The 24,812-nt window shown below is 33.1% G+C and overlaps 1 protein-coding gene across 1 annotated transcript in view; it reads left to right on the top strand.

The window, feature by feature from the left end:
* Positions 1 to 21,596, top strand: part of org-1 (T-box transcription factor 1) — a 125,740-nt gene extending 104,144 nt beyond the window's left edge. The window contains exons 8-9 of the mRNA XM_088226042.1: positions 18,866 to 18,954; positions 20,302 to 21,596. Coding sequence (XP_088082168.1) covers positions 18,866 to 18,954; positions 20,302 to 20,747 — 535 coding nt within the window. The 3' untranslated portion in view covers positions 20,748 to 21,596. The remainder of the gene's footprint in view (positions 1 to 18,865; positions 18,955 to 20,301) is intronic.
* Positions 21,597 to 24,812: the final 3,216 nt, after the last annotated feature.

Here is a 24,812-nt window from a genome sequence, read left to right as displayed (position 1 = left end):
ATTACCTCCATGGAAAACGCAAATGTCAACAATTATTCTTTTCTCACTTAAAATTCTTATTTAATTTTTATTTTTTTGTCACATTTAATGTTAATATCTTTTAAATTTATAAAAACTTAGTTGGTCTTTTTATGTTAAAAAATTGTTGTTTTCAATACTGTATGTTTTCTGAATAAAATAAAATAAAATAATAAATTACAACGAACTTCCATCAAGAATTTTCACTTACACACTTAAATGTTTTAATAAACTTGTTTTTATTATTATTAAACAATAATTTACCAATATTTTTATTAGTATAAAAAGCAGGTTTGATATTATTTCGTTAAAATTTTGATACATTTGTGGATATAGTATTTACGTAAAGAATTCTTCTCCGTTTCTTATCACTATTAGTTTTATTATTACTTGTTGACAAGCTATAAATATTGATTGATTATTTATTTCTTTGGTTTTATATTTAAAATACTATTCATTAGATCAATTTATCAAAATTGTAAATTCAATATGGGATTGCTCTGAACTATTATCTCTCGTCAACTTCAGGGTGCCTGGAATAATGACTAGACATGTGCCACCGTTTTGTAGCAACAATTCACGGACAGAGTACACTTATAATGCCGTTTTAAATAGACTTCATGAACTCGGCAATAGTTATTCCCACGTATCTGATATATTTAGTGTGGGGTGTTGTTCCTATAGAACAAACCTTTTGAACTTTTTCAAATATAGTGAATGGTAATTATATTATATACGCAGCAGCGTTGGGAGGATCATTACCGCGCTTCTTCTACAGGTAAAATCACTAAAATATTTTTCCCAACGCTGGCTGATGCACCAAACTTCCGTCATCATCACCAAAGTACTTTCGAAACGACCCAAATTTTTACCGGACACGGAGCTATGAGAAGTTATCTATATAGGTTTAAATTAAGGAATGATGACTATTGTCCATGCGATGATATTTCTTCACAGAGTATCGAACATCTGTTATTTCAGTGCCCATTTTTCAGTTTGCAACGCCATAATCTTGAAGCAGAATGCAAGAAAGATGGAATATCCTTAACAGATATCCACACTGTACTGAAAAGTAGTTATCATGCGCCATTGTTCTTGAACTTTGTAACAATGGTGATTGGACTCATAAAGGTAATAAACCAACATATTACAACAGAGATGAAGAACATTAAAGAGAAGGTAATATAGAAGTCCAGGTATCTACATGGCTTATGACCTGTCAATGGCTGGTTTAAGTGGCCATTTTACACACTGTGTAACATTCACCATCCTGCCTATATTTGAACATCTATATTCCTTCAATTCTTTCATCTGTTGATGTTTGTGAAGTTAAAGAGCTGAAACCTTTATTTATGCAGGTGAGATTAAACGAATTTAATTATTTCACCTACATACTAGGCAACGCCTGAAAATATTATTTTTTCAATTTCTATACTTCTTCATGGACCAGGTAATTTATCAACAATATTTTGAGTTTGTCCAAATTTTTGTAGACAAGGACTGGACTTCTATATTACCTTCTCTTAAATGTTCTTCATCTCTGTTGTAATATGTTAATATAAACAGCTCCCCAGGGAGTTGAATCCAGCCCTTGTCTACAAAAATTTGGACAAACTCAAAATATTGGTAATAAACCAAAATCAGTGATCGAACATCCCATTTCCAAGACAAACAAAAACGATTTTTTCCGAGTACCTTAGCCTTGTACATGACACGTAAGGCTACTAAATACAGGGGTCTAAATATATACATAAAAAAATATATATATATTTATTTATTCATGATAAACCCAGTTTTTTGTTCACTTTGCCCAGCTGTATGAAAGTGTACTTATGATTTTGTTTTTGTATTACTTGAGAATGTTTTGTTATTTAATTTTATTTTTTACGTTTATTCTTGAATTGTTACTGAATATGCTGTAAAACTTTTAGGTTAATTTTTTTAATATAAATCTTATATTACCTGATTCAGAATATCTCCGTTCACGCTGATCTCACATTTAGTTATATTTTCATCCCTTTCGAAAACCATCACTTTCGATTTATGAACATTCATAAGCAAATCGCTTTTCTTGCATACATCGTAGACTTTTGTTACCAAGAATTGCTGGTCTTCTTTGCTGCTAGCAAGAAGCACGGCAACATCAGCATACAGAAGACAGTTAACAGTTATACCACTCTTTTTTGCTCCCATTTAATCGCTTTATACATATTAAATAATAATGTTGACGACATTTTTTTTTTACTAGAATTCTAATTTAATCCTAAATATTTTGCGCATTAATTGACCAGTGAAAACAAAATTACCTTCCTACACACTTCGTGTGATATATTCTTGAAATTAATTAAATAATAAATGTTTTGAAACTTATGTGGGTAATATTTTAAGATCGCGGACGCTTCACGGGAAAAATCTGTTAACTAAATCGACAAACGCCATAAATACTTCCTAATTACAGAACGCCTCTTCTGACTATCGTTTGTGTAAATCTAACAGGCGACAGAGCGGTATAATAGATGATATAATATGCATACTATGACTAGTCATAGAAACAACTGCTATTTTAGCGTGCGACGCATTAATGCTTGGCATGTGAAATGCAAAATGAAAATAGCAGAAACTGAAATGCACTCGCAACCAGGGGCGGTTCCTTAGTATGTGCATAAGTGCAATGCTCTGCCACATAAAAAAAATGTGTAAAAAATAAAAAATAGTGATAATAAACATAGGCACAAAAAAACAGGGATTCGTTGCAATATTATACTCGTAAACATTATAATATTCAATACTAGCGCCAAAAGATCTAGCGAGATCGACTCTAGCGGACGATTTTAGCATCTTGTCTACGCATGCGCAATCGTCCCCGTGCATATTCTGTTTTGTATGAAATATACCATATCTCCTAAAATGTTCCTTCTTTTAAAAAACACACACTATACTGGATTCAAACTAAAGACACGAACTCTTTTTTTCTATGATATATTTGGTTGCCCTTTAATAATAAGAAATATTTTCATGATTTTTAAAAATATTTTTTATTTCCTTTTTTAATTACTATAAAAAAATACCATATAATCTTTTACAGAATATTTTATTTTCTCTTTCTTATGTTACACAAAAATATTATAAATGTCATTTATTTATAGGAGCAAAAATATATGTGTAAATAAATTTTAAAAAATTGTAATAATAAACATATGTTATAGGCTCAAAGAAACAGGGATTCGTTGCAATATTATACTCGTAAACATATAATATTCAATACTAGCGCCAAAAGATCTAGCGAAATCGACTCTAGCGGACGATTTTAGCATCTTGTCTACGCATGCGCAATCGTCCCCGTGCATATTCTGTTTTGCATGAAATATACCATATCTCCTAAAATTTTCCTTCTTTTAAAAAAAAAAACTATACTGGATTCAAACTAAAGATACGTACTCTTTTTTTATGATATATTTGGTTGCCCTTTAATAAATTATTTATAGGAGCAAAAATATATGTGTAAATAAATTAAAAAAATTAGTGATAATAAACATATGTTATAGGCTCAAAGAAACAGGGATTCGTTGCAATATTATACTCGTAAACATTATAATATTCAATACTAGCGCCAAAAGATCTAGCGAGATCGACTCTAGCGGACGATTTTAGCATCTTGTCTACGCATGCGCAATCGTCCCCGTGCATATTCTGTTTTGCATGAAATATACCATATCTCCTAAAATTTTCCTTCTTTTAAAAAAAAAAACTATACTGGATTCAAACTAAAGATACGTACTCTTTTTTTATGATATATTTGGTTGCCCTTTAATAAATTATTTATAGGAGCAAAAATACATGTGTAAATAAATTTAAAAAAATAGTGATAATAAACATATGTTATAGGCTCAAAGAAACAGGGATTCGTTGCAATATTATACTCGTAAACATTATAATATTCAATACTAGCGCCAAAAGATCTAGCGAGATCGACTCTAGCGGACGATTTTATCATCTTGTCTACGCGTGCGCAATCGTCCCCGTGCATATTCTGTTTTGTATGAAATATACCATATCTCCTAAAATTTTCCTTCTTTTAAAAAACACACACCATACTGGATTCAAACTAAAGATACGAACTCTTTTTTTCTGTGATATATTTGGTTGCCCTTTAATAATAAGAAATATTTTCATGTTCTTTTTAAATATTTTTTATTTCCTTTTTTAATTACTATAAAAAAATACCATACAATCTTTTACAGAATATTTTATTTTCTCTTTCTTATGTTACACAAAAATATTATAACTGTCCTTTATTTATAGGAGCAAAAATTCATTAACATTTTCTTGTATACCCACGAACAGGCCATGCCTTTGTGGGATTTTTTATTTACTATTTTTACTAATAATATGTATTTCATTGCTATTTAATTGTGCTTTATTTTTTAATACTCTGTTTTACCTCTTATGTATAATGTAAAAAAACAAAAAAATAAAATAAAATAAAATAAATAAAATAATGATAAATGTTAGTAGATAATTTATTTTTTAATGTTTAAGCGTGTGTGCGTATTTTTTCATTTCGATGTATGCAAGAAAAGCGATTTGCTTATGAATGTTGATAAATCGAAAGTGATGGTTTTTGAAAGGGATGAAAATATAACTAAATGTGAGATCAGCGTGAACGGAGATATTCTGAATCAGGTAGAAGAATTTGTGTAACTGGGAAGTATGTTTACTAGGGACGGAAAGGCCGAGAAAGATATTGAAAGGAGGGTGAGTGCCGGGAACAGGGTGAACGGTGCACTAAAATCTACTTTGGCAAACAAATGTTTATCGCAGGAGGCTAAACTAGCAGTTCACAATGGAGTTCTAGTTCCAACTCTAATGTATGGAAGCGAAGTATGGAATTGGAAAAAGAATTATGAAAGTAGGTTGAATGCTGTCGAAATGCGATCCCTCAGGCGAATGTGTGGTAAAACGATGTATGAGAGGTGCACAAATATCGATATCCGTGAAGTGTGTAAGGCTGAGACATGCATTATTGACAGAATCAAGAAAGGAGTGCTGCGTTGGTTTGGACATGTAGAGCGAATGGACAGCGAAAGAACGGCTAAAAGGATCTACGATGCAAATGTTGATGGATGCAGAAAACGAGGACCGAGAAAGACATGGCACGAGCAAGTCCATCAAATACTTGAAGATGGACATTTCAAAAGTAGGAATAATCGGCGTGCGTGCATGAGAAGATGTATTAATGTAGAGGAAGCGAGGTCTGTATGCCAAGATAGAGTGTTATGGCGTTCTGGCGTATGATTTGTTGTTGTTGTAAAATTAGCGACCACATAATCAATTTCTAACGCTATTGAAAGTTTAATATGAAACCACAACGCTAATGCTAATTATTCCATCAGCAATAATAATACAGAGACATCTCGCGTCTTCCAAACGATGAATCAAAAAGTAAATTCGTCATCTTTCACTCGTAAAATCCGCCTTGATCGCCATGTCAAAACATTAAGAGCCCGCCGTCACTTGGCCGCAACCGTAAAATGTAAAATATATAACATTAACTCTTTCAGTCCCGCTGCCGCAAACAGCGTCAGTTTTTTTTGTCAATAATAATGTGTGGCGCATTGGTTTTCAAAATCATTTCGCCCACTGCCCTCTTTGAGAATGAAAAATATTCCACAGCCCACAAAAATGTTTACACTTGCAATCTGTAACTCGTTTTAAGAAGACCAGTAGCTCAATCACAAATAACTATTGACGTGCTTAAAAACATGCTTAGCATTTGAGCGATCACTATGAACAATAAAAAAGATTTTTATTTATATCCCTACAGAGATGAGGTAGAATTTTTTCAAATTCAAGGTTCAGGATTATGGATATTCGAGCGTTTACAGGGCTTATGACCTGTCATTGGCTGGGTTAAGTGGCCACTTTATGTAGGTACTACAACATTCCCCATTACGCTTATTTAATGCCCAGCCAATGACAGCCCTGTAAACGCTCGAATATCCATAATCCTGAACCTTGAATTTGAAAAAATTCTACCTCATCTCTGTAGGGATATAAATAAAAATATATACCTACTCCCGTTTTGGGAGAAAATCCAGATTTGTGTGCAGGTACACGCTTCAAAAAAAAAAAATGTAATAAAAAAGATGCTTAAGTTATCGCAGTCATAAGTCAACGCGTGTTTAATATCTAAGTGAACGCTCGTGTCGGGTAGTTTTTTTATTTTCCTAGTAAATAAATACAGTTCATTAGCGAAAAATTGGCGTTTACTATAAAAAATAATTAACATATTACAACAGAGATAAAGAACATTTAAGAGAAGGCAATATAGAAGTCTAGGCATCTTCAGGGCTTATGACCTGTCAATGGCTGGTTTAAGTGGCCGCTTTACACACTGTGTAACATTCACCATTCTGCCCATATTTGAACATCTATACTCCTTCAATTCTTTCATCTGTTGATGTTTGTGACGTGAAAGAGCTGAAACCTTTATTTATGCGGGTGAGATTCATCTAATTGAATTATTTCACCTACATACTAGGCAACGCCTGAAAATGTTATTTTTTCAATTCCTATACTTCTTCATGGACCAGGTGGATTTATCAACAAAATATGTTTATAAAAAATAAAAATATATAAAAAAATAATACAATATATTTTATTTGCAAAACAGTAAGGAGTACCTAATACAAATAAGTGAAAATTAAATTACAATTACTATGGCGACTGCTTTTCTTGACATTTGGCTTGCTAACCGCTGGCTAAATGCATTGAATAGCGTGATAAATGATAAATAAATTAATATAAATAGCAGTTATGGAATATTTTCCATATTTACACCGGTGAAATTCAAATATGTGATTGCGCAGTAGGATTATACGTCGTGAAACGTAAATATTTAGACATTAATTATTAGGAGTTCACGTGTGTTGTATTGTGATCGCGAATACGATAAGCAATCATGGTGAGAAATTGTTATCACGTCGCTTTTTAGCACGTCGATAGTTATTTGTGATTAAGCTACACGGTTCCAACATCATTAGAAACGAGCAACTAGAATCCCAACCGTCTATGCGCTATGTAGCTGCAAGACGTGTTAGGATATTTATTATACAGCGCCTTTAAGGTGATGTTCACTAAAATGGAGCTGTAAAAGTTATCCAAAATAAATCAGAAATAAATCAATAGAAAGCGGCGACATATTATTTTAAGCTTGACAGCAAATGGGTTAAGCCGTTAAGCGCCACTTCAGTTGTACATAAATCTAGAATACGAGCCACAAAATACAACACGTATCAAAATAAACATAATGTAAGGTATACTCCATATTGTGAACGATTATTGTCCGTCACTCCGTTTGATGTGCACAAAATAATGGCGCGTTGAAAATTCTGGCGCGCTTTTATTCAAATCTCCGTTCGGCCGATGAAAGATTGACGACCAATCTTTTTTGCGCTTTCCCTATGGCCTTGGAGAGCGCGTTCGGAAAGTATCCGCTTACGTCAGATTGCAGATTTAGGATACTGTACACAATTTGATCAAAATAGATTATAATTAATCCACAAATAAAGTGGCACTCTTAACTCAGCATAGCTACTTCCGAAATCGAAAATCCGAGGTTCGAACTCCACTCTGCCAGATCTTGGTCATACATATAAACAATGTTTTCGTACACGCGGTAAAAGTTAAAGCGTTTAATTGTACTGACTATACACTCTCGGTGCAATAAAACTATATTGCCTTTGAGCGAAGCTTGTTCTTGCAGCAGGGGGGGTTACACAATTTTCAGCTAGAGCACATCTCGTGTATCTGTTTTGGTGGGTTCTTTGTTCACTAGTTTTAGTTGTGTGAAACGGGCAATAGCTGACTTTACAAACAACACAAAATACGTTTTGTTCTGCAAAAACAATACTTCCAAAAATCGTATTGAACAAATTTAAAACTATTTTCCTAGACAATTAGATTTCGAAAATAATGTTTCATTTTCAAGTAGAACTGAGTCCGCTAATTTTCACAAGGCTCAAAATCTCGCAACTCGGCGTACCATGTTGGATATGAGCTTTCTCTACAAAATTGTTAATAACGTAATTGATGGCCCAGATATTGTTAGAGGCATTTCATATCGAGTCCCTGTCCGTAGAACTCGTCAATCTGTACTCTTCGACATTTTTAACTCCATTGAGTTAGAAATGTCGAAGAGTACAGATTGACATTACTAATCATGGTCATTACTAATCATATGAAAAATAGCAATCTTCGAAGAATACAGATTACCTATAATGACAGTTTTAGTGACATCGACATATTACACTGTAAATACCATATTTTTTATCAGACCTGTTAAAGATATTTTAAATTTATCTCCCGCTTAACTTCTAATTTTGACTTTTAATTTTATCTTTCAGTTTAACTTTTTAATTTCAATTCTTAATTTAACTTTTTAATTTCAATTCTTAATTTAACTTTTTAATTTCAATTCTTAATTTAACTTTTACTTTTAATTTTAACTTTTAATTTCAACTCCTAATTTATACTTATTCATATGTACATCTACTACCTGCATCTAATTTTTTTTTTTTTGGTCGTGAATTTTTACTAAGAAATATAAATGTTCATGAAAGCAGAGAGAGAGGGGGGAAAGTAGAGTTGGAGCTATACAATGTATTCTACCTTTTATGTACTTTTTCCTGCATTCATAATAAATTAATGTAAAATCTTTTATTGGTCTTACATTTTTAATTGTTATTTTGTACCTTGAATTTATATAAAGACTGTATGATTTTCTTAATAAAATAAGAAGAAAATTAAGGTACACAAGAGGGCGGCTGTTTATATTTTATTTTTATTTATTTAACTTTTTGTACATAATGTTATTTGTACATTGGCGGGCTTATTGCCAAATGGCAATTTCTTCCAACCAACCAATAAAATAAAAGTTTTATTTTTATAATTCAAGTTACAGAACATATTCAATAGAAAAAAAAAAGATTAAAAAGCTAAAAATATAAATAAACGTATTTGTTTATAAATTACCTTAAATCAAAACTATTACTCAATGGGAAAAAGGAAAAAAAGAGGAAAGAGGAAAAAGGAAAGGAGGAGAGATTAAGGAAGAGAAAGGAGATGTTTCTTCAGACGTGATTTAAACAGTTATGTTCATTAATTTCAAAATATATTTTTGCACCACCGCTAAAGCTTCTATTCTTCTACAATGAGAAGTTAACAGAATTATCTTTAAATTATTATTAAGTAAAATCCAAATTTACGTACGAAAATTTGAAGTATTTTCGTCAGATTACTGTCAAGAGCATAAGACCAATAACTTTATTTATTTTTCAGAAACAAACAGTAAACAATGATATAAAAACATTAAAAAGATACGGTTTAAAGACAGACCAGCGAAGTTTTTAAATAAAAATTATACATATTAAATTATGGTTCAACAAAAGGGTGTGTTTGTGTGTATTTGTGTAAGTGTTCTGTAGCTCAATCACAAATAACTATCGACGTGCTAATAAGCGGTGTGATAACAATTTCTCACCATAGTTTTTTTTTTTTTTTTTTTATTTATTTGGATAACCAACAGCTATAATTATCTCATATTTATATAACAAAACAAATAACAATTAAGCCAATTACAGGTTTTCACAAGTAGCATCACAGTAAGTTAAAAAAGATTCTCGAACATAAAATGAATAGTAATTAAATGTAAATTAAAAAGAAAAGAAAAAAATACTTTAAAGAGTTATTTTGAAAGCAAACGCCGCACGTTATTAAGATTATTTTCAAATAAATCTATGTTAAATGATTTATTTATTACATTAAAATTATTAAAAGTTCGCCATAAATATGAATTTTGCCTATAATTAGATGAAACAAGAGGTATGTGAAGAAGAGGCTTATTTCTTAAAACTTTGGAAGGAACATTGATAGAAAGTTTGCAAAGTAGTTCAGGACAGTCAATTGAACCAGAGGCAATTTTAAGTAAATAAATTATATCCGCTATTTCACGACGTTTTTGCAGAGGCAGTAGGTGATGTTTTTTACATATATGAATATACTGGTCAGATTTAAACTCAAGTTTCAACCGGAAACACATGAACTTTACGATTTTTTTTTTTAATATTTTCAATACGTGATATCTGCACATTGTACAAAGGATTCCATATTTGTGATGCATATTCTAAGTTGCTTCGCACTAATGTACAGTAAAGGATTTTAAGTGTCTTTGCCATAGTGAACGACGTAGAGCTACGCATAACAAAGCCAAGCGCACGCGATGACTTTTTTATGATGCTGTCAACATGGGCGTCAAAAAGTAGTTTATCGTATTCGCGATCACAATGGAACATGCGTGAACACCTAATATTAAATGCCAAAATATTTACGTTTCGCGACGTATAATCCTGCTGCGCAATCGCATGTTTGAATTTCACCGGAGTAAATATGGAAAATATTCCAAAACTGCTATTTTTATTTATTTACTTATTATTTATCATGCTATTTATTGCATTTAGCCGGCAGTTGGCAAGCCAAATGTCAAGAAAAGCAGTCGCCATAGTAATTCTAATTAAATTGTTACTTTTTTGTATTAAGATACGCCTTACTATTTTGCAAATGCAGTATATTGTATTATTTTTTATAGTAAATGCCGATTTTTCGCCAGTAAACCATATTTATTTACGAGGAAAACAAAAAACAAACCGACACGAGCGTTGACTTAGAGATTACACAGGCGTTGACTTATGACTGCGATAACTTTAGCATGTTCATAATTATTCATTGTGATCGCTCAAATGCTTAGCATGTATTAAAGCACGTCGATAGTTATTTGTGATTGAGCTACAGGTGTGTGTAAGCGTGAGCATAATTGAATAGCAAGTGGGAGCATATCGCAGCCAGAAAGAAGTCTTAATTTATTTATTTTTAAATTAAGGGGCATTTTAAATATATCAATTCAAATCGGGTTGTGGTCCCGTGGCTAGTGTCTCAGACTCACGGACCAAAGGCCCGTGGTTCGAATCCCGCTCTACCCCAACTTTACTCCATTTTCTAATAGAGAGTTATTTACAACTCGTTGAAAATGGCCCTCAAAATTAAATATTTGGGTAAATCATAAGAAAGCACATATAGCTTTTTTCAAAAAAAAATAATATATATTTACCTTTTATTGCATTTGGTATTTCAGTGTAATGCCTTACGCATCATTGTGTGCGGAAAGCGGTATGATGATGATTGTGAATAAATAAATCTACATATTTAATCAGAGAACTGCACTAAAAATCAAACTTAAATAATCTTCAAACTCTCTGACGGATTTCCTCTAAAACTTACAAAACCTAAGATAATAAATACCGTTCGCTGACCGCCACCTGGACGCCGACATTGGACAAATAATTCAAGGAAGAAGACGATACAGTTTAGTTTTCCAAAGGCGAAGATTTTTAGCGGGAATCTGCTCGGCCGACATGTTGTTTATTTTTTAAAAGCTACCGAAGATGAGATGTTTACACCCGCCGATAGAGCTGTCAGTGGCGGAGAGAAAGAAAAACAAGTATTTGTCATTTTTGTCTTACAAAAAAAATTAAATGCCCTGTTACACTTTGTAATTCAAAACGTTTCAGTTTTTCTACGTAGCTGTGGCGTGGTGTGATTAACTAGCTACACATTACCAGGAATGGAGAATTTTTAGCGTATGCATAAAAAATGTATAGTGACTGGAGCAAATATCCCGGTTTATATCGTAATATCGAAAAATCGGAATATCAGACCAAAAACACGACATTGAAAACACCGATGTTGACTTGTCTATTACCAGAATTTTGATACTGGATCAGATTTTTTTTATTTTGTCTGGTTTTAAAGATTGAAACTTCAAAGTGATTCTTTGTCACGCCAAACGCCATTCCGCTCATGCAACCAATAGCGTCAGTAGCGACAGTAGCTTCCTAGTCGTTTTAGTTTGTTAACATTACTACTACAAGCCATTGCCGCCAACAACACGCTTAATATTTTCATTTTTAGATTTTATTAAGTGCGTACAGACTTGCTTCAAAGTTCCAATTTTTTGTATTGTTACTTATTTTACGTTTTGTTGAATTCATTAAAAAACATAGCATAGTATGTTTAGAGAAATGTGTGTTGTAGGTAAATAAATTGAGCGGGAATTTTGCGTACCTAATAAAATGAAACAATTCAGGCAAAAATAGACACCAAATCATTGGAACCAATAAGCACCATCCCTTTGTTAACTGAACATACATATGTTCATTTACCATCTTCCAGGAATCCGTTAGCAGCCTGTTAGCCAGATGTCCGACGACAGTAATTATGATACGCACCTTAGCTTAAATTGAAGTTAAAGACCTAAAAAAAAACGATGAATTTAAATAAAAACAAACAAACCACCACGCCGTTTCCCTCTAAGGCTAGGGAGAGAGGATAAAACGCCACATAACTCTCTATTTGCATACAGATCTCGCTTCCTCTACATTCAGACATTTCTCATGCACGCGCGCCGATTATTCCGAATTTCAACATGTCCATCTTCAAGTATTTGTTAGATTCGGTCATGCCATGTCTTTTTCGGTCTTCCTCTATTTCTTCCTCCATTCATTCGCTCTTCATGTCCAAACAGGCGCAGAGCTATTTTATTTTAATTATTTAAATGTACGAATTTTAATCATTAGTGTTAATTTACTTTGAAACGCAGATTTCAACCTTTATAACGATTTCAACCAGAAAACTGAATTATTATTATGATTATGGATAACTTATGTAGCAACATTTTCGTAATGGAATACTTCAAGGGCGCTTTACAGGGTGATTATATAAATTTGTTTTTTTGTTTATTTGTTTAAATTTAATGTTGTGCACACAGTGCTATGTTAATATAAATCTAGACAATATTACGAACAAAAAATAAACCTAACACAGCACCAGATAAAGAAATAAATTGAATGTGATGAGATTATGATGTTGAAATATTAAGCAAAAATATCGAGAAAATATCGAAATTCCCGGTTTTTGATATTTGAAATGGTAACATCGATAAAATATCGGTATTAGAAAAAGTCCGATAGATTATGCTCTAATGGTGACGCCACTGGATTTTCTGTGGAATTTTGTTTTAGTACAATATGTGCCCGCATTGTATCATATTTAGGAGTTTTTTCATAATAATAAACATTCTAAAAATTTTTGTTCAGATATCTTCATCACCAGATTTTTCAGAAAGATATACCTTGCTCAACGAAGTACCTGCACATACCTACATACCAGGAGCGAACCGTGTATAGAAGCGATTATGCGCAGCTTACCATTATATTTGACTAACCATAATAATTTCGCCTGAGTTCAATAGGGATCATGTTAGGATCTGTGTTAGGATTTTGCCGATAGTGTCTTGATGATTTGATGTTCCACTGTGATTTGTTATAGATACGTATTGTTTTTCTTCTGTTGATTGAGTGCATGTTGTATAGGGCAAATTATTGTAGTGTTTCCTATATGTATTTGGGTTTCGTGTCGTTTGATTGATTTGTTTGTATTAGTACGTTCTTCTTCCTTTCCGATGCGGGATCTGGAGCGTGCGGCCGCGGTCTCAATTTGGAACTAACACTGAATTCCTTCACTGTAATACTGGGAAATTAAAAAAGGGTGATTGTGCTGACCATGTGTATTTGATTGATCACAAACTGACAAAACTGCAGTGAGGGGTACAATGAAAATATTTAATGTTTATTTGTTTTGTTATTTTCGCGGTTTGATTGTAAAGAAATATTAAATTTTCGCTTAATTAGTTTAAAAAAAAAAAAATTGATATTGATATGCGAAACTGAAGAAAGACTCAAGTCTTTATGAACAGTTTCGGGAAAGGGGTCGATGCTTTCATTGTAACTATAATAATGTTTTACTGTAACTTTATTTACAGAAAAACAAATAAATAATTAACATTTATTTTAAATCATTTCCACCGTTTGTATTTTTATCCTAATATAAATATAAATTTTAATAAAGCGCGCCCAGCGCCTGCGGTGAGCCAAGAAACTAGCCGATTATTCCAGCTTATTTTTTCATACAAATAAGTATACTATATTTTGAATGTACTAACCCCAGTGCGGGTTTTTTCTCCTAGATTAAACTTGCAGATTACACAAATTATTTGAAGATACGCGGCCATTTTTAGCACTATTAATTACTAGAACAATGCGGCCAGTTGACATTTTAATTAAATACCTAATATCTACTGAATTCATAGTGGTATTTTTTGTTTATTTTTTAATGAATTGCGTATTAAAGTAATGGATAATATATCTATATAATATAATATATCACGAAGTTCCATCGTTTGAGTTGATTTCATGGATGAGAATTGTTGTATCACACAGAACCACAGAAAAATATCAATTTATAGTGTATATATAACATACATTATATTTTGTAACTTCTATGTAGGTACAAATATATGATATATTTTATAGCTTACCTGTAAATAAAATCACCATTCGCCACTGCTACATACACAACTATTGTAACTCTGATTTATATTTTGTACAATGTTTTTCGTTCTCTAAAGACCTAAGCTTGGAGGGCGAAAACTAATTGACGAGGACCCCGTCGCAATTCGCAATAGATCTTAAGAGGTCTTGTGTGGTCAATGAGGAAGTTCAAATATTGTTCAGAGAAATTTCTCTTTTGGCTCCATGAGTCTTCCATGTCCCGGATGAACATATTTAGTTCTCCAAAACGAAAACCATTTTTAGAAGAGGTGTACGAGTTTGGATTTTGTCTAAGAGAAGAGACCATTGCAGGAGACTGCTGCGAGATAAATCATAGATTTATATAAGTACTAGCGGACCCGCCAGACGTTGTACTGCCCAAACGTTGCGCGTTGGCTTGACTGATATTAGCTTGGATTTTTTTTTTAAATTAATAAGTAGGTACCTAGGTACTTGTTTGTGATTAAATTCCAAAACTAAAAATGGTTAATATTGAATTTAAGTAGGTACTTGTTTATGGTTGAATTCCAAAACATAAAATAAATATTTTTTCAAAAATGGCATTCTTTTTGCAAACGTCAAACTCCGGTATTCTCACCAACCGAGGGGTGTAATTATCTAGGAATACGATTTTTAAAAATGTATTGAATTAAATATTATTTTAGTGTTACCAAAAATCCAGTAAAAAGAAATAAATGGATAAAATTTTTAGCGAATTTAAGGAAAGAATCTGTTTGAGATCCACAAAAAACAAAAGCTGTTTGTAAACATTCAAAAACAAACTTTTTTATGGGCAAAATAACAACTTCTTTCCATTTTTTTTGTAAATGCATTACTTCTCTTTTACACATTAGATTGAAGATTCTAATATCTACGAACACGAACAGCGCAAAGATCTATATTTCTTTGAAAACCGCAGGTAAATCGGTTAAGCCGTTAAGGGGGAGTTCGGTGACATCCCACGTACAGAGGAATTATATATATTAACAACAACAACACCAACAACAAACCATCGCGCCGTTTCCCCGTAGGGGTAGGCAGAGAGGATAGAACGCCATAACACTCTATCTTGGCATACAGACCTCGCTTCCTCTGCATTCATACATATTCTCATGCACGCACGCCGATTATTCCTACTTTTGACACGTCCATCTTCAAGTATTTGATGGACTTGATCGTGCCATGTCTTTCTCGGTCTTCCTCGTTTTCTGCATCCATCAACATTTGCATCGTAGATCCTTTTTTGCCGTTCTTTCGCTGTCCATTCGCTCTACATGTCCAAACCAACGCAGCACCCCTTTCTTGATTCTGTCAATAATGCATGTCTCAGCCTTACACACTTCACGGATCTCGACATTTGTGCACCTATCATACATCGTTTTACCACACATTCGCCTGAGGGATCGCATTTCGACAGCATTCAACCTACTTTCATCATTATTTTTCCTATTCCATACTTCGCTCCCATACATTTTTTATTCATATTTATTCATATTTATTTTTTTGCGATATTTTTTATTTATGGCATGGGCAAGTCATTTTAAAATAAAGAGTTTAAATACTGGACGATTTGACAATATCCACATGTCTCTGTTCTATTCGTGAGTCCACATGAACCATATTACCCGCTATTTCGTAACCCACTTTCCATACATAAAAGCTGTAAAGAGTTGTGATCCAATTTTTGTTGATTCAATGAAGAATTTTTGATACAACAACGCTTCTTTCGTAATATCAAAACAAGAAAATATTTACACGAAGACGGATCGAACTGCGGAGCAGATTGATTTAAACCAATAAACATGCACCATCATCATCATTATCATACCATAATCCACACATCATGGTGCATAGGGCACTGTATTGACAAAGTAAATGCAGGATGAACAAAATGACTCGCCTACAATCTGTATTGAATGCCGCAGCGAGACGGGGAAACGGCGTGATGGTTTGTTGTTGTTGCTTTTTATTTTTTCTACCGACCGGTTTCAAAGGTTCTTTATCAAGGTATAATTAACTAATTAATTAAACTCCTCCTAAAGTGGTTAACCGATTTACGTGCGGTTTTTATCAGAATGTAGATCTTTGCGCTGCGCGTGTTCATAGATATTAAAATTTTTAATCTGTTCTCTAAAAAAAAGTTAGGAGCATAAATCTTGTTTTCATCAACCTACCATAGTTGCTTTTCACGAGAATGCATGTACAAAAAAACAAAGAATTTTGTTTTTTTGTGTTTAAAACAGTTGGTTTTTGAATGTTTACAAACAATATTCGCTTTTTGTGGATCCCAATCAGATCATTTCCTTTCATTCCTCATAATTTATTTCCATTTATTTATATTTACTGGACTCTTGGTAATACTAAAATAATATTAACTGACATTCAATCATAGAATTAAGAATAGTCCAGAAAACGCATACGAGCATCAAACAGAAGGCAGGCGACTAAACTATTCATAAATGTCTGATAACTATCTTCGACAAAGACAGCATCGATTGTTTTACCTACCACGATGCAGAACAAACCTGCCAATGGTTATGCCGGTTGGTAGAGCAATCTTGCTACTTAATCGCATCGCCTCGGATGTCGACATATTTCACGACAGTGGGCCTTCCCTTAGGAAAGCACTTTCTAACTTTTAATTTTTCTTTTTACATTTTGTTATATTATTTTAATAACATAACTATCAACTGTAATTTGTGATCTATTATTGTATTTAGAATGAATTAAGTCTTTTTTCTGTAATGTTCTAAATATCTGAATAAACAAATTAAATGAAATGAAATGAAAATGAGTAGGTTTGCGTTTTGACCCATTATATATATATATATATATATTTGGATAATTTTTATAGCGCCGTTTTTGTGAAAATCACCTCAAGGGCGCTTCTCGCTGGGCGAAATTAGTTTCTTTGTAGACGTCGCTCATTACGCAACTCCTGATTTGAATTCAACTATGCCGTGTTGTGTCCTTTTAAAGTGTAGAAATACTGCTAGGATCTTAAAGAAACAGGATGCAATCACAGTTCATGTGTAATTAGCAAATAAATGTGTAAGCAGCAAATGCATTACTTAAAAATTGAATTATTTTCCATCTGTCAGATTGTCGAAGAAACAAAATGAAAATTTCATTAGTGTTGCCAGGGTAGTAACCCTACTTTGCTCATCTAATGCAAGAACTAATGAAAATTGGACCTCGGATTAAACAACGCCGTGGGGGACATTTGAACAACATTATCTTTAAAACATCAAATATTATTTAACATGATATAAAAATATCTTTTTTATGTAAAATAAAAAAGTTCATTAATTCAATTACTCTCATTAAATGACCCTTTATCTATTCTGTTGTATCAATCAATGTTTCCGCGTGCACAATAAAATTTTAGAGAAATTAACAGATTGCTTTTTTTTATCTTACATTTGTGTTATTATTATTATTTTTCCCATCAAGCAACATTACGCGGCGACATCACATATGCGCGCGGTGAAAATAGGGCATGGAGAGGGGATTATTGGACACAGTCCGATGTATTCAAATATGATTCTACGCTCCGCTCCTTCTGGACTATTCTTAATTCTATGACCAAAATAATATTAACTGTCATTCAATACATTTTTGAAAATCGCATTCATGACTAAAGTGTAGAGAAGAGCCGAGTTTGACATTTGCAAAAAGAATTCTCTCTTTGAAAATGAATTATTTTATGTTTTGGAATTCAACCGTAAACAAGAACCTAGGTACCTACTTAAATGTAATATTTGAATATTCATAATTTGTAGTTTTGAAATTCAATCATAAACAAGTACCAAGGTACCTACTTTTCAATTAAAAGTCTTTTTCCAAGGGCAGGCAAGCCAACGTTCGGGCAGGACAACGTCTGTCGGTCCGCTAGTAATAATATAAATCTACATATATGTGCGCCTGAACTACTGAGCTCAATAAAATTAAACATCCCAACTAGAAACCTCAGATAACACTTACTCTTTCGTACCGATAACCATAGAACTAACTATGGTTTTCATTCCCCTATGCCCAGAATTCTTAGGTCTGCCAACAAACATACCAGTCTTGATTTTTTTAATAACAAGTTGTCTTCTTTCAAACGATCACTGAATCAAATTCAATTATAAACACCTCTCCCCCGCTTCCATTCCCACTGAGTCTACTATATACCATTGAGTCTTTCTACTTTTTTTGTAGTAATTTTATTTTCTATATATAAATATGTCCTTAAAAACGCCCATTGGGCGTATATATATAAATAAATATTATAGATTATTTCATGGAGACTTATGACCTGTTTTGGTTGATAAATAAACTTAAAATAAACATTTTGTTTTCAGTGGAACCGAAGCCATGTCACAATTCCAGTCTTCTGGGCAACGCGTCAACAGAAATCAACACCGAACCACGCCAAATTCTGTTACCAAAGGTATGTATGTATATTTGATATGGACTTGCCATCCGATTGAAATATGAAGAGTTTACATCATGTGTGTAATAAGTTGATCTTGCACAATATAATGCACGTATTGTGTTAAACAGAAAATGCCATCAACATATTATAACAGAGATGAAGAACATTTAAGAGAAGGTAATATAGAAGTCTAGGCATCTACAGGGCTTATGACCTGCCAATGGCTGGTTTAAGTGGCCACTTTACACACTGTGTAACATTCACCATTCTGCCCATATTTGAACATCTATATTCCTTCAATTCTTTCATCTGTTGATGTTTGTGAAGTTAAAGAGCTGAAACCTTTATTTATGCGGGTAAGTTCATCTAATTGAATTATTTCACATACATACTACATACCTAGACTTCTATATTACTTTCTCTTAAATTGTCTTCATCTCTGTTGTAATATGTTAATATAAGCACCTCCCCAGGGAGTTAAATCCAGACTCAATATATTGTTGAGAAAATGATATGTCGCTTCTTCTGTAATTTGGCGTATGTGTCACAATATATCTGTATCTTAAAGCTAAAAGGCTGGAAGTCACAATTGTTTGCAAAATTGAGTAATGAATGTCATTTTGTTAATATATTCAGATTCTATTAGTGCTAAAAACATTGGAGTCCTCCGGTATACCACTACTGAAATAGCTTGTTCTAAAACACCAGTACTACTGTAGTGCAGTAATAACACTCTTCTGGTATTAAAGACGTGGATACCGAATAAATTCCACATTTTTTATAACAAACTACATCTGACGCAGCGAGAGATTTTGCACAAGATTAAGTTTTATTGTCATAATCAACCATACTTAACCATTATCTTATTTATGAAGTTAGGAACAATAAACACGAATCGTGACGTATTAGGGGCGTGTCCAATGGAATGACCGCTTTTGCGGGAATTATTAGTGGCATAAAAATATTTAAAAATATTTTTATGCCACTAATAATTAACAAAAATAAAACTTTTTTACTGGACAGTATTTCATAGACCTTTATTACTTAAAATGTTATTAAAAAACGTGATATTTTCCTATTGCAGTTTAAAAACATTGAAAATCAGTATTTTACGTCTACCTTGCCAGGAATTTAACCTAGAACCTCAAAACTGATAGGTAAACGCGTCGATTATTAAGCAACGAGGCGGACTTATTTCCAACTCAATTTCCTTATTTGGGATTTTTACCTGAGAGCAGCCATCGAGTCGAAAACACTTGTCCACGGTTCTGGTTGTATTTCACGTACATAATTAAATTCTTCATCCGCCTGGACACAGATAAAACATTTTTACACATTTTCGTTTTTTTTTGTTTTTTTCAGATGAAGATAATCACCACCCTACATCCCCAATACAAATTTCTCCCTTAGGACCTACAAACAACAACCATTTAACCGAATCCAACTCTTCCTTAAGTATACTGTCCCCATCCTCAGCCCTGCGGTACTCCCAACCGCCAGTCTCCTCCATATCCCTGCCCGCCTCCACCTTCTCCACCCAACTGTCCACCCTCTCCCAGATCTCCCCCATGTCCCAAGTCTCCCCCATGTCCCAAATCTCGCAGCCGTACCCGGGAGAACCTTGCTCCTACGGACCCATATATCACCACCATCACCACTACGGACAACTTCCTGGCTACGGGAGTAAAGGGGGGCAGAGCAGACAGCCTGCCTACGTTCCGCAGACTCCGTTTTACCCCGCGCCTTCGCAGAGTGCCGCCAGGGGAAGCGCTCCAAGCTATATTATGCATGAGTACCCACCAAGATAGTCTAATTTAAAAAATATCCTACTTTGAAAAGGTTTTTTAAGCTTAACCTAACCTAACCTGACCGGCCATCCACTGATTTAAGTGAGCACTTAATACACTGTGTAACATTAACCCTTTGCCTGTGTTTGAACATCCATATTTCTAATTTTTTATTGCACAAACATTTCAACAGACTCAAAATATTGTTGATAAGAAATCCGACTCGAAGGACCATCTAAAATTTTTTTAAAAACCTTTTCAAAGCACAATTTTATATGAATTATTTTGTATGTGGTCGTAAAGAAGTTATGTACTGTAATTATTTTAATTTTTATAACTCTAAATTCGAATTATATCCAAAATACTACTATTTATTTTTGAAACTGTATGTAAAATGTACACTTATGATATTTTTTATTTCCCAATTCGGAGAACCAGCCACATAGGTTATTTAAAGCATGCAAGAAGATTTTTTTTATCTAACCACAGAATTTATTTACAGTTCAGCCAATGACGCACAGGGAACTTAATTGGTACACCAATAATTGAGCTCATTGTTGGGCTGGTATTCTGAATCTTCTGTACCCCCTAGAGAGTGATTAATTTGGGTGTTTTTATTTTTTGCGTGCGTTTACACTTTGCTTCATATATGGCGACTGATGATCAAACCAAACACGATGATTTATTTAGAACATTATTGCGACCTTCAGCATTTCCCAACACGCTTAATTAGGTTAAATTGACCAAACTGTATTCATTTTTCAAACAGTTTTGTAATGTCAAACTGTGAAATGTCAATTTACAATGACGTATCATTAATCAGCGTGGTAATGTATGAAGCAAAGTGTAGTCTCATTCAAAAAATAAAAATCCACAAAATGACCACTCTCCACCCTCGCGAGAAGATTCATAATAGCACCCCAGGAAAGAAAGGTTTTTTAATTATACTGATTACAGAAATTTAATGCAATGCAAACAATGAGTTAACTCAGTCAGTTAATTCACTTCACCTGCTCAATTAGAACGTCGAGACCGGATGACCAGTCTTACGCTTTAAGGTCAAAACGCGCTAGAGTGGCACTGCGCGACGCGTCGCGGCATCATGAATTAATATGTTTACTCTTGAAACAAACCGCACTAAAGCCGCGTTACACCGCAAAACTCCATTAAAAATTTTGTCGGTTCCTTTTTGAAGAGTTTTTTTTTTCCATTGAATAATGTTCAATTATTCCTGAGGAATGTAAATTAGGAAGTTCTGTTCTACGGGAAATTTGATATCATTTTTTTATTTTTTTTAAATAAATATTTGCGTTCTTATGATTCACTCAAATATTTAATTTTTAAGGCCATTTTCAACGAGTTGTAAATAACTCACTATTAGAAAATGGGAATCAAGTTGGGGTAGAGTGGGATTCGAACCACGGACCATTGGTCCGTGAGTCCGAGACACTAGCCACAGGGCCACAACCCGATATTTTTCTTTTGCGCGTAAAAATTAAAGCATTTAATTGCACGGCAAAGTATCCCAAAAATGAACAGGTAAACGTCGTTTTACGCCGGGGTTCCCTGCCGAAAGACACCAGCGTAAAAAAAAATCGGTATAAAATGAACTCAAATATAATGGAAGATGTAAGGTCCGTGTCAAAGTTCTAAGAACAATCTAACATGTTTATTTAATGCATATCCCATATATATTATTCAAAATAAATTATAAATGTATTCAACAAAAACAGTTTAATTAGTTTACAAAATAAATAATAATCTCTTGATGATTTAATATATAGTCCTTAAAATATAGCTTGATTAAACTGACAGTTGTCAAACTAATGTCACTAGTGATGGGAAATTACTGATCACTAATCAAATCGATTTTATCAGTTTTTTCATGCAAACATGAAACTCTGTTTCCAAAAATTGATATAAAAAACGCAAAAACAAGCCTATTATAGTGTGTTTAAGAGAATTATTCTCCAAAAAAATAGACATTTATACCAGTTCGTCGGTACTAAATTAAATTCTCACACTTTTTTAAAAAAAGCATCCAATTTAATTGTTTTAATTTTTGCTTTCTTTCTTGCAGAATCATAGCGTAAACTAAAAATATTTCAATGTTATTTTAATTTTAATAATAATAAAATTAAAAATATAATTATACCTTTTTATTTTTCTTAAAAACAAAACGCAAACTAACTCGGAAACAATTTCACACACACAATAGGCTGCTCGCGTACACGGTAATAGAATAATACAACCTGTAAAAGTGTGTCTGCTATTTGAACCGCGGCGCCTACTGTCGTCTGGTGTCCGCCAAGCCGGGGAATCCCACGCCGGCACCAACCGGCGTAGTTGTAAATCGGCGTAAATCGAACCGGCGCAAAACGACATTTACCTGTATTTAAAAATTGATAAAAGTTAACTACTTTCAAATACGTCACAAGTTCTCCCGATTCACCCAATGATAAACAGTGTTGTGATAGATAGTCTTGTGATAGATTTCCGGTTTACAGGAACCCGTTCACCTATCAGCAGAACTCACTGACTAGAACTTGTGAAGTCACTGGCGGAGTAAATTCAAAATTACAAAACTTCAAAAATCATAGCGCTGAAAATACGATACATAAAAAAAATATATTCATGTTTTTAATTTGGCTTTGTATGATAGACGAATAAAAAAATTAAAAAACCTTTTTGAACTTCCTCAATGAAAATATAGAAAAATTGGTTTGAACTCCATCTTAACTTTAATCTTTTTTTAACTCAACTTTTTTGAAAACTTGCCCTAAACAAATAAAAATTACAAAAAAATATCTAATACTTATTTAATTATTATTTAAAAATTCACCTATGCAAAATCACAAACCAACAATTAATCAAACAAGTGAAGTAGCCCGTAGCTCAATCACAAATAAGTATCGACGTGCTTAAAAACATGCTAAGCATTTAAGCGATCATAATAAACAATAATGAAAATGCTTAAGTAATCTCTTAAGTCAACGCTCGTATCGGTTTGTTTCCTCGTAAATAAATGCAGTTCATTGGCGAAAAATCGGCGTTTACTATAAAAAATAATACAATATATTGCATTTGCAAAATAGTAAGGAGTATCTAATACAAAAAAGCGAAAATTAAATTACAATTACTATGGCGACTGCTTTTCTTGCCATTTGGCTTGCCAACCGCCGGCTAAATGCAATAAATTGTCGCTCTAATTTTCTTGCCTCCTCTGTCACAGTAGTAGCCGCTCGATTGTCGGATAATCTACCCACTAATGTTAGAGACGCCCCTTCTTTATTTACACTTAAGTCAAGATTGAAATGTCACTATCTAAATATTTAAATTGTTCCTTTATCCTTCTTCTTTCCTTCCCATCCCCTCTCCACTCTTCATAGTATAGTGTTAATTTATTTTTTAATATATTTTTATTTTGTTAATCTTTGTTTTTAATTTTTGTATAAAATTGTAAGATTCAATAAGTCCATGTATTTATAATTTTCTTAAACTGAACGGTTTGGGTAGGTAGGAAGAAATTGCCTTAAGGCAATATGCCCGCCGTTATATGTATATATATTGTATATGTATTTAAAGTGTCAAATAAATAAATAGCATGTTAAATAATAAATAAAAATAGCAGTTTTTGAATATTTTCCATATTTACACCGGTGAAATTCAAATATGTGATTGCGCAGCAGGATTATACGTCGCGAAACGCAAATATTTTGACATTTAATATTAGGTGTTCACGGATGTTGCAATGTGATCGCGAATACGATAAACAGCCATGGTGAGAAATTGTTATCATGTCGCTTATTTGCACGTCGATAGTTATTTGTGAATTAGCTACAGATATAGCGGAATACCTTCATAAATAATAATCATAAATACATATTTATTTACAATATTTTACCGTGTGAATGGATTCGTTAGGCTTTTGTGAAATCGGTCTGTTTAAACAGCTGATGACGAGCTGATGACGACATCATACAATTACTTAAGTGATAAAACGAATATTTATGTGATAACACATTGACCGTAGCAACAATAATAAATGCTTATCAACTAATTAATTATTAGCGCGGTTATCTCAGC

Source organism: Micrasema longulum, unplaced genomic scaffold (assembly GCF_059751315.1).
Source record: "Micrasema longulum isolate JH-2025_06_02 unplaced genomic scaffold, ASM5975131v1 h1tg000403l, whole genome shotgun sequence".
Taxonomy (NCBI): Eukaryota; Metazoa; Arthropoda; class Insecta; order Trichoptera; family Brachycentridae; genus Micrasema; species Micrasema longulum.
Note: the sequence above shows the minus strand (reverse complement) of the source record. Positions and strands in the feature narration are given on the sequence as shown.